The following is a 17,101-nucleotide window of genomic DNA, read 5'->3' on the forward strand; positions in this document are numbered from 1 at the left end:
GACTCCAGAAGGCAAACTATGATTTAAAAACAACTTAGAAGAAACAAACAAACAAACAAACAAAAAAACAAACAAAAAAAACCACAGGGCTTTAAAAAAAATATGTCTGTTTTATTCTTCTTGCAATAGCCATCTTCAATAAAGGCTCTGAAACCAGATGAGCATTCTTAATTTCTAGCATGTTACTGTGTTTGCTTCTTTCTCTTTTTTCCCTTTTCATTTCTCTTTTCAATTACCAGCCTGCATTTACTGGACTCCACAAATTCCCAACAAATCAGAACAGAAGAAGAGACTGCAGAAATGTCACGAAGCCTTAGCCCGAGGCACCAAGTTCCCTGGTTGCCCCCACCACACTTGGCTCTTCACAAGTGGACAATCAGAAAAAATGGGGGAGGATAAGCGCTGGAGCTCTTGACTGGTGCAAACTGACAATAGATGAGGAACAGTGACTCGTGTTCATGCTTTGATGTTTATGGTTTTGGTCATATTCACAAAGCTTAGACCTATCAAAGGGAGATTCATAAGCTGAGCTGTCAGAATAATTCGAGTGAAAGGAACGGTCTGTCTGAACAACTTCATATCTGCTAAGGAATTCCACAGGATTGCCTGTGTTTTTGGTAACCATGAGGTAAAGTGTCTCAGGCCCATCTGAATATCCACAGAAGTCAACTTGCCATTTTGACCCTGGTTATATTATACTCCTTGACAAGTTCTCTTACAATTTCTCTTCACAGGAAAACACGTTAGTTACATGGAAAAATACAAAGCTTGGATATTATCAGACTCAAGACAGGAGCCTTAACTGTTCAACATGGAATATATTTGTTATAATTAAAATAATTTTATACATGTCATATGGCCCTATTTACAGTCCATCCATTTTGAAGATCAGTGAAAACCTGTTTTCTCATTACAACTTCCTAAATCTTGAATGTGACGGTCTGTACATGTTCAGGAGGTAAGTTACTTTCTAAATAGATAACATATTATTTTAATTATAGACAGACAGAATTTTTTCCTTCTTTTCATTGTTGCTCAGAATCTACACATTTAGGGTGCATATTTTAAGAATACTAGATTTAAGCAATAATTCTCCAGCAGAGTTATTTTCCCCATTGTATTCCTCTTGCACCTGCATTTTTAAATATGGATTTTCGTTTATATGCAGCCGCAAAACAGTATCCACGGCTCAGTAATTTGTAAGTGATGGCCTCTCCAGCACTCTTTCTGCTGGTATCCTGTAAGGCTGACAAATGCATTTCCTTATCCTGTCAAAATGAGCCTTAAGTTTTCAAGTAAAGACATGCAATCACTGGTATCTCAGCCTTTTCAGTCAGCCTAAGTAGGTCGTCTTCTCAGGCAACATTATACTGTCATTTTCAGGGCTCCTGAAGCCATGGAACAGCGACTCACTACAATACAGGCTCATCACTTTCTTCATATAAGAAATCCTGCTGTGCTGCAGTGCAGTGCTCAGGCACACTACTGCAATCATGGATAAACTGAACCAGCACATTAAGAGATCCATTTAGATTACAGTGACAAGCAGCATAAAATGGACTTGAACAAAAAAAACCCACTGCTTTTGACAAAAAAAAAAGCCCCATCTATGGTAGAAATAAGATTTCATGAGTGATCAGCACCTCTTGAAGGATTTGTTATCCTAATTTAAATATATCTAGCTGTGCCTCCCTTTACATGCACAGCCTTAATGAACCAGTGTAAACTGATATATTTACTTTATTTCTTGTTCAAAATCAGCTGCCTAGAAACAGTTTTATCAAGATATATACACTGCCTTCTGCACAACTATAGAGGAGAAACCACAGCCTTTGTAATACTGCACAAGGCTTTTTTCATGTTCGCATCCCACCGAGAAAGCTCTTTAGCTGCACAGACTCTCCTGGCAGCCGTCTGCACCGATGTTGACTTAGTCATATTCATCAGCCTTCTCACGTGTAGGGAGGGAATACCAAAGCATGAGAACTGTGAGATTTAATGAGGTTACTTGTGTCTGTCTGCTTTCAGCACACTGCAACTGCTTTGCTTTAACTTTCCTTCTGGCCATAAGGGAAACAGAACGGAAGAACTATTTGTAATATATGGCATACTTAATTCATTCTATGTTCATTTCTTAATTTGGTAGCAATCACTGTAATGTTACATGACAATATGTATATGAATATCTGTCACTACACACACAGGGATACCACTTACACAAATTAAATGAGCTGTAACGGAATGGATCAACCATAACCTCTGTGCTCAAATACTGGCCAGTGAAAAACTGAATGTACACTTTCTGAAGACAGAAAGCAATATGGAAAGCTACTCAATTTTAAGAGCCTAAAAAAAAAAAAAAAAAAGGGCAAAAAAGTCAACTCTCAACTCCCATAATTGTCTTACCTAAAAATGTGTTCGATATATATTCTGAGACCTGGTTGCCTGATCTGCTCATTTCAGACAGGTGAGTTAGCTCCCGGTTGAGCATTCTTTTAAACTGCAAAAGAACAACAACAAAGAAGTGTAAGTTAGTGATCAAGACATATTGCAAACAGGATGAGAAAATGCAGTCAACTTGTAATAGGGCAAAGGATGCAACAGTCAGAATACACACTGAATTTGAGTAACAGTGAAAGGAAAAATGACATAAATACTCTTCTTCCCCACTACCTTATTCATGGGTTGGACAACATAATTCTTTACCCCCTAAAATACTGAACAGTGATTCAATTATTTAGGCACAGGGTCCTACTTTCAATTAAAAGCTATGAGGCATATGCATAAAAATACAAACAATGTACCTTTTTTCAGGCTTTTGATCTTAATTTGAAGATAAAATGCAAACATATTTACACAAGACCCCTTATCTAAAAGGGTGTCTTATCATACTAGTAAATTAACCTACCGTGCATTTTTTGTGATACACTTCATAACCTTTCAAGTTGCTAGCCTCATCATTGATCTACACAGTGTATTTGATAGTGCTCCTTAAAAATATCAAACTAACTTACTGAGTTCCTACAGGCCACTACGAATGAATTAAGCTTATCTTTTTCTTAAAATTATTTTACTTGATCAGCTCAATGACTTGCCCTTTCTGATGCCTCAGAAAACTGTCAGTACTCATACAAAACAGAAAACAACTATCTATGAAAACTTGTTTTCCCTGTGAGATAGCAAGTCCCACAGGTAGTCTATTTTATGCAAGAAGATATTAGATATTAGCATTCCATGAAATTTATCGCATCATTATAATTGAGTCTTTCTTGATTCCTTCAAGAATACAGGATTAAAAAACACCCTTGCAGAATCCCAGAAGGGCTGGGGCTGGCAGGGACCCCAAGGATCCATCTGGCTGCTCAACTGGCACCCACAGCAGGGTGCCCCAGCCTATGTCCAGGTTCTGACACCTGCACAGCACAGGTGCTGTCTGGTGTTCAGGAGGAATACATTGTCTTCCATGGGTTAATTCTGCAATACAACTCTACTTGCATTAGTTAGATGCCTTTTCAGTGAGTATAGCCTTGATATTACCAATAAACAGAACTCAGCAATGGTTATAATCCAAGAAAAAAATTCCTTCCACTGTAAATCAGCATCTGTCATAATGGAACTTAGTCTACCATTTTGCCATCTTCTCTTTTTTTTTTTTAATTTGTTTCCTGTTGTCTTTTCTCTTAACAAAGCCAAGCAATTTATGTTATTTTCAGACTCATCTTCCACTTTGTTCACCCAGTCATGATTAATTATTAAATTAAGCAATCTCTATCCTTAGTATACAACCCTGTAGAAATTCCTATTATATAGAAAACTGGTAAATTCTTCTTCTATATATTAGATAAATCACTGGACTAAACATTACCCATTTCCTTTCCATTTCATCCCACTGGAATCAAAGCCTTTGCTTCAAAGGGGCTTTGCACAGAGAAAGATGTTATTTTCTTCACAATGTCTTTGGAAGTCACCAATTACTGTATTGCTCACAGTGCACCATATAAAAATTACCTTTAATATAACACTCTCACCATTAGCCACTGCATTTTCCTGCCACCTTGACATGCCATCAGCCCAGGAATTTCCTCCTACAAAGACTCCTACAACAAATTCTACTTCTGTCACACAACAAAAGCACTATTTTTATCTCAAATACACTCATGTGCCAGAAAGTGCTCAACAGATTTATGAAAATCTGAACCATACCGCAAACATTTTGTAAGCTACAAGCTTTATGGCTACATATTCTGCATGAAACCAGCGCTGTCCTCTACAGTGACATTAGTTGTTTGTGACCAATGTTATAAATATTTAAAAATGAGTCAATTCTTGCCAAGAAATAACATGACAGTGCTAAAAGTACTGAAAATACACTTAAAAGCCCTTCTTTAAACTGTTAACATGCCATTAAGTCAAACAGTTTTTTTCACGCACCCAAGGTGAGAAATTATTTAAAATGACAATCTCACAGACGTACTTGTCTCCAGACTACATCTGGAACCTGAAACTTCACATGAAATACAATGTAAAGGAATAATCAAATGCCAGAAGTTGACAAAATGGCATTAACTTCCAGAGTTGTCATCAGTATATTCACTACCACACCCATTTTCTCTCATTCTTAATTTTAATGCTGTTAATGTCTCTGGATCCCACTCCATAAGTCTGTGTCTGTTTAGCTGCTGTGTCTGTTTAGGATGCAGAGACTTGCCTTCCCTCCTCCAGTCACCCCACAAGCCACCTGAACACATAAGCTAGACCATCAGCATAAAACCTGGGAAAGGCTGTGTTGCCGCTGAATAGGCTTTAATTGGCAACTATTTTGAAAACATCTGGACTGAGATGGAGTTCAGAAAACTGCTCTGATTTCCTAATTATACATGACAAAACCTTATGACCGTCATCCACACTGAATCATATGAAGTTGTATACTGAATGTAAGCGGACAGCTGTTTTTGATGAAGAACAACGCAGCATGAGAGAAATAAAAGAAATGAACAGTGATGGAGATATTGCAGTACAACCAAGAAAACTGTCTGGCTGCAGTATATCTGCATGTTACTTGATCCTTTGATGTTTAAAATCTTCTCCTTTGGGGGGGGAAGAGGGGGGAAGGGGAGAAAGAACAACCCTAAACCTCTCATTTTTCCTGATTTTACCAAGTTCCCAAAAATATTTTATTGGCAGAACCATAGCCCTAAACAGTTGCTTGTTCAAACAGTATCAGCTTTCCACATATTTTATGCATCCCTGCACTATAATTCGAGAATAGAACTCTGCCTAATTCTCACGTGGCTCCTGCAAGATCTCACTGCAAATCAGAGGAGTTTCTGTTACATCTGTGAGTCAACACTGCTTCAGTCATCCAGGAAACGTCTCTTGTAAATGCCCAAAACTTGGCTAGACTGCCTATATTCACATCATTTGTCATCTCAGAAGTAACATTTAGCACTTTTTCAAAACAAGTCAAAGCAAACATGAAGAAATTCTTGTTATTAATAGAAAATGTTAAAGACATTTTAACTAAGAATTTTTAAAAATTGAATAGCACACACATTCCTAGTTGAAGAGAATCAGTCACAATGGATCCAATCTGCTGTTACGAATATACACTTACATCATACAATTTAATTACGATATTGTCAGCTCAATACAGGCAGAAAGTAGAGGCTTTTGGAAGGGTTATGCATACATTGCATTCTTCAGAAGGGTTTTCTCATTTTACACGCTTGGCACTTCAAGATTAGAAAAATTACATTTCTATACCCCTTTGGAATATCACTGCCCTTGACTATCACCTAGGAAGTTCCCTCTGGAAATGAACAGGCTATAAAATGTCCATTAAGTCAATTATGCAGTTCTTCATTGCTGAATACTGATGTCACACCAGCAGAGTTCAGTAAAAAAATAATAATATGAAAATTCGGAGAGAGAGAGCAGTAATACATAAGAATAATGTGTAGATGAGACAAGAACAGACTCCTAAATAGCAATCGTCTTCAAAGTGCATGCTACAGACTGAGGAATGAGCTGGTTAGTTAAGGTCCTTCTGGGATCATGCCCTGTTTGTTCATGTCTCTGCATAAATACATCACGGCCAAGCGAGGGTATAAAAAACCAACTCTGTGGAGGAAAAGATATGATTTTTCATGATGTCAGCAAAAGGTATGTAAAAAAATGTGGACAGTCTTTTGCAGTAATTGTATTCCCAGATCGTGACCAGATTGATGTAATTCTGGGGAGACTTAGCATCTGCAAGCCAGAGGAAACTTCACGTTCAACTCCAAAGACATGGAGGAGATCTACCTACAAAATCAGTTCATGGTTGTGAAGAATTTTGGTCTGCACACTCAATATAAATGGCGTTTACTGATTACATCTTTTGCATAATGCCCTTGATTCAGTAACAGAAAGCTTTGGTAAATGCATAGTCTGCAGTTAACTTGTGTATGGAGAAGAAGCATGAAGAACTGCCTTAGGTGTAGAGACCCGAAGAGGACCTCTCTCACTCAGGCTATCTGCTCCTGAACACATCACCGCTTTTCAAAAAGGCATTCATAACTCAAAGCAAACTGTATTATTTATACATACTCTGTATACTATAAACTACATATACACTAAACTATTATACATAACCAAAAATATGCCAGCCTTGTAGATTCATCAGGTTTCAGTTTTTAATGTTTATTAAAGCAACACTACCTTTGATTTTAACAGGACTCTTAGTAAGTAAACAGCATTCTCAGTAAGTAAGGATTTTGGTTGAAAGCCTATTTGTTTAATTAATATCAAGGTTACAAACAGTTTTTTTTTTTCATAAGCTACAGTCAGGTACCTATCTCTAAGCCTGGCGTTGTGATAGTGTGCTCACTGTTTCAAGCAAAGACACTCAATGAAAGCTAGAGAATCTCTTACATCCATATAAGTATCATTCTCTCCAATATAATTTAAAAGAAGACAATAAAGTATAGCCTGAAGCACAGACAAATAAGTAAAACATATGTATTGTAAGGGATGTAAATATACGTCATGACCTAACACACCTCAGTCCTCCTTGCCATTTCAAAAATATCCTAAATTATTCAATTTTGATTGTCAGAAAGAGTAGATCTTCCTCTTTGTCTTCACATTTTTCCTACTATGCGTATGCTGCAAACTTAGAAAGCACTTCGCTAAAATTGTATTCAAGCACTATTTAGCTTCTAAATTAAAATTATTACCTATGCACAGTATAGGACACTGTCTATACAATAGAGGACACATTTTCCCATGTGTAATCAGCTGCAGCTATCATGCTGTCTGCTCAACTTCAGTTACCAAAAAATTGTATCCATTTTAAAAGCTAAGTAACAGCGATTTTGTTATTTTTTTTTTTAAGTTTGGTGATTAAATTTTTGTAATTTAGCAAGAAAGAACACCACAGCAGCTATCTGGCAATCCAGAAAATACTTCCAAGCAAATTAAAATAAATACTCTTCTATTAGCTGAATGTAAAATAATTCAATCTTATTTTTAGATAAATGAGAAAGGAATCCACCTAGCCAGCATAAATCCAATCTCTTCACAGAAGACTGAACAAAATCCTTGAGAATATACTGTAACAATTCTGCAATAGCAGAGAATGGTCACAATGACCTGATTGGACAAAATGTCCTAATGAGGGTTTTATACTTCTACTTTTAAAACAAATCTATGATAGAAGTAGGTATTAATACAAGAAGAACAAGAGATTCAATCATATGTGAGTATGATGTTTGTAATATTTAATGATTTAATTAAATACTTCCATTATTTAATTCAGTAACGATGAGAATTTTCTTTAGAACAGGGTTATTTGGAAGAATTATTGCATGTCAATCAAAGGATGATGTTTCATTAACCATATGGAAACATCAGTGTTTTTTTTAAGCACAAATAAGCAAGCAGAAGTAAAACAATGCCCAAACCCAGTTTTGTATTAAGTGAATTTCATTGACTGGCACATTGATTTAATTCATTGGTGCAAAACTTTCCCATAAAAGAGATAAAAGCTGATTTAATTCTATTTTTTAGCACAACTGCAGCTTCAAGCTAGTTCAAAACTGCTCTATATAACAATGCAGATCAATACTAGAAGAACACAATTTTCAGTCTCCCCGTGTTTTAATCAATAAACTGTCACACACACATGGGCTAATAGAAAATGCTGCTGGAACATACTGTTGATAATTTCACATTTCTTCAGCTGTTAAAATCAGTATGAGTCATGCATTCATCCATTATCCTCAGCCTCTTTAATCACGCTGTCTCCTATTGTATGCTTCCTCAGTTTTGAGTGGATTTTTTTGTTGTTGTTGTTTTTAATCCTTTAACATTTATAAATCTGGTTTTGTAGCAATCTTTCATAAAGGAACACAAAACTCTTCTGAATTTCTACAGAGCTATGTGTTGTCTAATTATCCACTACAGCAACACAGCGTTATTTTACAAGTCTCAGCACATAAGAAAGACTGTATACAGTGCAGTTCATTCTCACTGCTGAACAAAGGCGTGCTTTTCTGATTTTTGACTTTATATACATATTACTCATAGCCCTATTACCCGCAAATACTCGTGATATCCAGTAATCATGCAATCATGCACCGCAAATCAAGGTTCTTGGTAACAGGTAAAACAAAATCCTACCTTTATGTAGCCCCAAGAAACTGAGAGTAAATAGTTTGCCTCAGGCATTTTTGATTTTTTTTCTATACTACCAAATCTAAGCTGTTCAGTTCTTTGCAATCTGATACTGCAAAAGACTTTCAAGAAGAAAGATGCCTTCTCTCTTAATTCTTTTTGCTGATCTTCAGGTTCTCAGCAACTGTGTGCACAGGAGGCACTCTGAAATGAAATCCAACTGTGTAGTCTTCTGATTGTATAAATGCCATTTGCAAAATTCCAAGCACTCACAGGCAACGCTGAAGAGACATACTGAATGAGTTGAAGAAATATCTGAAGAGCTAGGGATATGCATATTTCCTGAACACCAGAACTTAATGAATAATGTATGTCAAGATGCTCAGCTGCTGGAAAGACTTGTTCTATCAACAGCTACCAAATAAGGACCTAGAGGGGAAGCCACAAAGAGTGCCACTAATCCCTCCCATACAGCCTAACTAGCAGCCAATAGTATGTCACCCTAAAAGATATAAATGCAAGGGGCTGGTGACATGAGGTAGGATAATTTCCGATTGGCCAGCACCAGGGACTCTCCTGGGGATGGGTTATTTCTTTTATTTTTTCTTTCTTTTTTTAAACAGCAAATGCCATTTAATAATGGCTTCCCCGCCTGCAGCATTCACTCTTCATTCAGAAATAATTAGTTTGAGTTCTTGTACCCTTGGCAGCATTTGCCAGTTCATTTCAATGGACTCATCATCCAAGCAGTTAAAATGAGTATTCTGTATCTGATCTGTCTTTCCTAGTCTTTTCAATTTTTCATATGGAAGGGAAATATATTTGAATTTTCTTAATGAAGGAAAAAATCCCATAAAGTTACCGGCATTCTTGAGCATCTTTATGTACTGTAACACTGAAAAGGGGGTTCGGTTTTTATGGCATCTAAATTAAAAAATGGTTTGCTCAGCCCATCCGGACTCAGTTTCTCAGTTTCCATTGCTCGTGTGTGTGTGTGTGTGTGTGTGTGTGTGTGTGTGTGTGTGTGTGTGGTTTTTTTCTTCCCCAATTTTAATAGAAAAAAAAGCAGCTATTCTTGAGATAAAGCTGGTCACGTGTCTTATAATTCCCAGAATTCTAAGTTTCCATGGAGAAGTCAAAAGAAAGATATTAGTCCTCTCATATTCTCACTGTATTTACTCAACTTTTGCTCATTCTGCCTTGGCAGATAATATATCAATTAAAGCTATACAATCACAAAAAAAAAAAGAAGATTAATTGAAAATGGCACATGTCGGTGAGCTAACTCAGAGTATTAAATAAAATATCCCACCATCTGCCATTCAGAGGCTAAAACTTAAATGGAGGAATACATTACTGTGCACCACTTTGTGCAAGGCATATGCATTTGTGTGACAAATTTCCGAGTCTTCACTGTCTCAGAAAATGGGAGACCGTCCTGACAAGACAATGAAGAAATGTCTAAGGACAGGCTGAATGAGGTGCAGCGTCCAGCCTGAGCCACAGTGCTGATTCACTGAGAGATGCTGACCAATAGCAGTCAAAAGGGACCTTTAGGCTGAAGTAGTTTCCAGATCTCTGGATGATGCTACCCAGCAATGTCAGCAACACTAAATGCTTGGGAAAGAATTAAGCTTGCAGAAATCAATACGGCAAAATATGGGATTAACAAATTTCTTCCTTACAGCAGAGAAATGCATAAGAGTGTGACAACTGGCTACAGTCAGAGGACCATCCAGCAGATATGTTTTCATAAGAAAAGGTAATATAAAAAGCATGTGTATAAAAAGCACAGTTACACCTGTCCTAGATCTGTTAGAGTGGATGAATACAAAGTAATTAAGTTTTGAAAACAGATGGATTATTAGAGACTCAGTAAGAGATTAAAATAGTCTAACAAGCATTTCTGAAAACTATTTTTCCCATTTGTTCCATCTCAGCTTTGTAACATTAAATACGAAGCTTTTCTACACCTGCGTTGCATTGTTCTCCATTCACCAACAACAGAGTACTGCTCTTACCCAATACTAACAACGAGGGTTGAAAATAATTTCGTTGATTTCTCTAATTAAATAGACTGCAAGATTGCCTTCCACCTCATCTAAAAAATCACAACACCAACAATTGCAAGAGCTGCCTTTGAACACAGCTAAAAAGGCACAAAGAGCTGCTCCAAAATTCATAAGCAAGCAGGGACTACAGAAGGAAGGCAACAGGGAGTAAAAATGGACATTGGAAAACCAAGATCACATCATTTCTCTCACTCTTTTACATTAAAGCCCAGTTCCTAATTAAATATCATTAAGTACTGTCCCCAAAAGCAAAAAAAAAAAATGTTTCAGATGAGGAATATTTAAAATATCTGCTATGTAAATTACACAGAGAAGAAAAATAGAGGTAGGTGGAAATCCAGCAACATGATATATCCATGAAGACACAACAGGGTGAAGTAATAATGTGAAATAATGACATCTTTCTGTACTAGTTTCAACCAAACAAAGAATATAGAAGTGAGAAAAGTGTAACTTGAAAAGACATATTAACTGAGTAATAAAATAATTCAGAAAACATGGACATTTTCCACAAGCAATGCTGCATGAGGGCTGCTCTGAAAGCAACGCATTTACTTTATGATGTTGGTCCATGATGTCAGAGGCAGGTGTTGGTGGTATAGAAGTAGAGGCTGAACCTTCCCACCAATATCCCGTTACATTTTGTTGCCATGGGACAGATGGCAGCTGAGGGGCACTCTGACAAAATGGCGTCTGACATGGAGATGCATATGAAGCAAACGCGTGTCATTTAATTCCTCCATGTGGAATAAATGGCACCTGCTGACATTCACTGATGCTTGCTGAACATTTATAGGGCCCAAACAGTGCACGTGATCACAGTGAGCCTGTGGGTGGTGCATTTCTGCAGTGATGACAGTGACATGAAAGACGAGCTGTGTTACGGACAGCCATTCACAGCTGTCACACCACAAAATGAAGGGTGTCTCAATCAGTTCATCCATCCAAATTGGAGGATTACAACCAGGGAACTGTGCACGGAACTGAATATCAGCTTCAATGCGTTAGTAACAATGGTGGAAATGTTGGAATATTGCAAAGTTTGTGCCAGGTGGGCTTCACAAATGATTGCACAGGAACGGGAAGAACACTGTAGGCAGGTTTGCCAGAATACAATACAAGGCTGAAGGTGACAATTTCCCAGATTATGTCATTAATGGTGACAAGACATGGTGTCGCCATTATGAGTCAGAGTCAAAACAACAGTCCATGTAGTGACAACATGTGAATTCCCCATCAAAAAAAGTTTAAGATACAGCCCTCAGTGGGTGAGGTGATGTGCCCTTACTTTTAGGATAAGAAAGGCGTGATCCTTCCAGATTTCCTGGAACTCAGACAAACCAACAAGTCTGATAACTACATCGCAATATTAACTGAGCTGAATGCTCAAACTTCCACAGTCAGGCCAGGGAAGAAGATAATCTTTCTCTTGCAACATGATAAAACCAAGCCCCAAATCAGTCTGAATACCATGAAGCACACTGCCAATCTTGGCTGGACTGTCCTACCACATGCACAACACAGTCTGAATTTGGCATCTTTTGACTTCTATCCATTTGGGCCAAGGAAAAATGGACTACGCAGGCAACACCTTCCTAGCAATAACACTGTCACAGAAGCTGTGAAACAGTGGGTTACCTCCACTGGTGCAGATTTTTACAAGTGCAGCTCATTACTGGTGAAAATGCATAGCTAATCTTGATGACTATGTTGAAAAATAGTGTTTAGTAGTGAAGAATTTGCTCTATCAAATTGTGTTATGCTCTTTGTATCTGTTATAGTTTCCATGGAAATAAATAGGAGGCATTACTAGCAGAGCAACCTACGTACATTTAGAAAGAAACAGAACAATGACCTTGAGAGGCAGAATAATGACCAAGTCTCTTCATACCCTTAGAAAATGTTGGCCATTATTTAATCAACAAGCCTGGGTAACTTTCTCCACAAGAGTCATAAAGAGGTGGCAGAGATCCCAGGAGCTGTGATGTTCAGCTTTAGTGAATTTTGAAAGACTGTAAAATGTTAATTTTGTGCCAATTAAAATTTGCAAGCAGTATGGCAGGATAACTTCAGGCCACTTTGTAAAATTTAAGTCCTGGGTAAAACAAAGAAAAATCTGAAATACATGTATTTTAGGCATTTGCTTTATCAGGAACTATGAGAAAGGAATATAACTACTGCCAGTCAATACGGTTTTAAGCCTTTAAACATGTTATATTCTTGAAATGTTGCAAAGCATTTGATTTAGTACTGTACAATACTCTGCAACAGCAACCTTTATGTTGAGAAAGAGCACTATAAATGGGTTAAGAACCATTGCTGATGGATCTCTAACAATCATCCACAAGATGTCTTCATCTAATCAAACAGCTTTAAATCACATTCTGCAAGACCTGGAACTATCTTACAGTATTCTTTTTTTTTTTCATTCATGTCCTGGAATTAATTCACTGCTATGGAAACTTTCACATAACAGAAAAACTGGAAAGAATAAAAAAATACAATGAACTGTGAGGATACAGAGGTCACAGGCAACACTTGCTTATTTAATATGACACTATTAATGTTAACTACAATTCACAGAATTTAACTGCAAATATACTCAAGGCAACAAGGGAACACAGATCATGGAGTACAAAATGGTGGACTACATTGAAGCAATCAGCAACTGAAGAGTTTATAGAATCAATGGAGAAAGAAGCTAAGTAATAGGCCGGACCACATTCATTCAAGGGCTGATTATTAATGAAAGGCTAACGACACCAGAAAATTAACCTATCTCACATGAAATTCTATTTTCTAAATAACTTGTATCACGAAGGATGATTATACACCTCTTACAAAAGCACCCTCCTAGGAAGCAACTTCAGCAATTCAAAAGTTGTGCATTTGTGATGAAATAATGTTTGCCGCGAGTTACCAAAAATGTTCATATTACAATTTAAACAGTAATCTTCACCTTTGTGCAAAATTCTAGAGTTGTCAGCACTCATATTTCTTAAACTATTTGTTTCTCATAAAGCCCTAAACAATCGATGTAATTAGAAAAAAAAATCCATTTTCCTTCCAAAAGAACATAACAATTTCATTATGTCGCTTTTTTTTTTTCTTTTTTTCTTTTTTTTCCAAAGTCATCCTGGGTTTCCACAAACACAGAAGGATTTCACCTATACTTGTGAGGAATTCCATCCTTTTATTCATCTGTCATGTTAAAGGTCATGATTTGCAACAAGGACCTAGAGATGTGTGTGAACCATTCTAGGGTATGCAGACTAGAGCAAAAGATCCCATGGAATACAAGACTTTCAAGGAAAGCTCATTCTTCCTCGAGATCTTGGACGGGGCTTCTGATATACAAAAATATATTAATGACAAGGAAAAGAAAGAATTATATCTTCAGAAGCCTGGCAGAAACGCCAATCCTCTGAAATAAAGTAACCACATTCCTTCCCCTCTCCTGGTTGTACATAAAGATTCCTGAAGGTGCAGTCAGTTACAAATATAAGAAAGCAATGCTTTAGGTTTGAGGAGAAGGACAGAAAGGATGCACTACTTTTCATCTGCCCCACTGGAGATTTACAGTCTTGGTCTTCCTTCTAAAGGGCAATAATCAGAAATATGGGAGCTCTCAAATAAATGTGCTTAGCTTTGAAGGCAGGAGAACAGTACTTTTTAACTCAAACACAATGCTCCAAATCATCTATAAAGCTGCACCAGGAGCCTCCAGATTTCTACACATCAAGCCTGAATGAGAGTACTCTGGATGTAGTGCATATGTGACAAAAAGCAAAACTAAGAGGAAGAGAGTTAAATGCACCCCATATTTTAGCTTTTAAAGTTTTAGGTTTCTAAAACAGGAATAGATCTCATGAACCAAATGAGAATCCCACCTGAAAAATAAAAAAAAGCATTTTATAGATTGACATCTACACAGTAGAAAATAGTTACCTATGTTACATCCGAGTCCTACTGATCACAAAAACAAGACTGTTTCCATAGAATGACACAACTTCATCACACATTTAGGCTGGCATTTTCAATTGCAGAAAAGACTCCCCACAAACTGGAAGTCCACTTACCACTAGGAGACCACAGCAGCAAAAAATGGTCATTTCATCCCACAAGCAAGGGTGTATGGATGGACTCAAATGAGCCGAAACCGGAACTGATTTGGAACCAGAAGAAGTAGCAGAGCAGAAAGGGACACAGAAACTATACCAAACCAACCAGCTTCACCAGTCTTCTGTGAGTTCCACCTACGACTCCCTTACTGGAAAGGATTCTTTCAGAATTTAATTTAAAAGGAAAAAAAAAGAAAAAAAAAGGAGGAATTTGAGGAGATGTTCTGCCTGAAGCAATAAGCTGCCACACACTAAACGAGAAGCAGAGGTGAAGATGAAGCTGGGTTTTATGCTGCTATCAAGAGATGAACGCCACCAGTGGCTAACAACTGGTGGCTGTAACTGGAACAAAGCTCTCACTCGTCTGAAGGAGCCTCCGCTTTAAGGACCAGAACTGTAGCATAATTATACAGCTTTTCAATAGCATAATTTTCTTGGCAGCCTCCTGTTTGTCACAATTACATTCACTAAACACAATGGAGAATTCTAAGCCATACTGTTTTATGGATCATTTTATTTGGGAAATAATATATAATTCTCATGCATCAAATATGAGTATTTTACGTTGCTGAACAGACAGATGACAACGTTTGCCTGAATTATTTTAGTAGGAATACATAGTAAAACCCAGCAACTGAGTTGTTTAACAAAGAGTTGGACTCCTTTATTCACTTAAATATAAAAACTAACTTTAAAAAATCAGCTTTCTTTCTGGTAGAATACAAAACTCACTGTTTGTATTTACTGCCCTCTAGTGATGATAGAAGCATTAGCTACGGGTATATAGGATTTATTAGATAAGAAATTTCACAATGCAGTCCCCTAATTTTCAACCATGTGGAACCAGGATCTTAATACTTATTCTGTACAATTAAATTATTTTTCACAGACACTCCAAAATAACTGCACAAACAACAAAAATTATGTCTTATTTCAACACATGCTTTGAGGACCAATGTCAATCTTTAAGACATAATATTCACCTAACACTTTCTTCCAGGAACTGTTCTACACAATGACAGGGAACAGAAAGTCTATAACAGATTTAAAAAACAACAACAACAATAACAGCAAAAATCATCCAGTAAATGGAGTTTAATTTCAGCTAATATGTTCCAGTTCACAATATTCTCTGATATACTTACCTTTCCCCTCAAATAAAACACTGTGAAAATAATGCAACTTAGACAAAAGCTACTGTTAAAAGCTAATTTAGATCACAGGAAAGTGGATCGGGGCATGATTACAGCTGCAGTTATGACTGCACAGCTGCTGGCAGAAGCAGTGACAAATAGCTCCGGTAGTTATCTCTCTATCCCACTCTGCAACTGACTGAACCAAATGCGCAACCACAAGGAAGTATTTTTGTCCACAAAATTACTACAGTGAACAGCATCTGATGTGAATAGAGAGCCTTTGAAGTTCTGCTGTTAAAAAACAATGCTAAAATAAAATACTTTATGTTTACTTGCATGTACATACCACATTATAACCAGAGTAAAACTACAAGTTTTCATGCATCCAAATTTATTTTTATAAGCATAAAATACTTCTGCATCACAACAGGCAAAGCTGTGAACCAACAGGAAGTTAGCTATACCTCACATCTGGATATGCCTCAAAAAATATCCTGGGTTAAGGCAAGATCTTTAAAAGTAATATTAAATTACTGCAAAGTTAGTTGAAATATATTTAAACCATCATACTTGCAGGCTTCTTAATAGACACCAGCATGTTTTGCTCAAAGGTTCTTGCTACATTTATGAAAGATGCTGGCATGCACACAAAAAATCAGCTTAAATTGGACATGACCTCAGGGACCTTGGAGTAGACTACGTTTTTTTTATTTTTTATTTTTAAATCTTCACCTGGTATATAGAAATGCATCTTATTTAAGGCATTTTAATTATGTACTTCTCCATCTCTTACTCCACCAGGACAACCAATTTTGCAGTGAACAATATCAAACAAACCTTTCAAAAAACAGCACTATATGAAGCTACAGAACCAAACAATTTCACACTCCATAGAAGAGCCACTCTCTAGCCTTCCAACCACACCAGGAAAGGAAAGCACGAATATTACTCAACTGAAGATTAAAATTTTGGATTGAGTATATATTCCTTGAAGAAGGAGTTCTTTCCTGGACAGATTCAAGAACTGTCATTTATGAAACAAAATGATATTTACTCCTCTTTCCTTAGCACTTGTATTACATACACTGTAGTTACAGTAACTTGGTACAAGATGGTA

General features: G+C 37.0%; 1 protein-coding gene across 4 annotated transcripts in view; it reads right to left on the minus strand.

Annotated features, from left to right (window-relative positions):
- The window catches only part of PDE4D (phosphodiesterase 4D), a 606,949-nt gene that overhangs the window by 14,813 nt on the left and 575,035 nt on the right, over positions 1-17,101 (minus strand). For all 4 annotated transcript variants that reach the window (XR_002433221.1, XM_021379888.1, XM_021379890.1 and 1 more), the window contains one exon: positions 2,407-2,500. Coding sequence is in view for 3 of the 4 variants with exons in the window: in XM_021379888.1 (XP_021235563.1) it covers positions 2,407-2,500 (94 nt within the window). In the remaining variant the exon portion in view is untranslated. The remainder of the gene's footprint in view (positions 1-2,406; positions 2,501-17,101) is intronic.

The sequence above is a fragment of the Numida meleagris genome, chromosome Z, assembly GCF_002078875.1.
Source record: "Numida meleagris isolate 19003 breed g44 Domestic line chromosome Z, NumMel1.0, whole genome shotgun sequence".
NCBI classification, from domain to species: Eukaryota; Metazoa; Chordata; class Aves; order Galliformes; family Numididae; genus Numida; species Numida meleagris.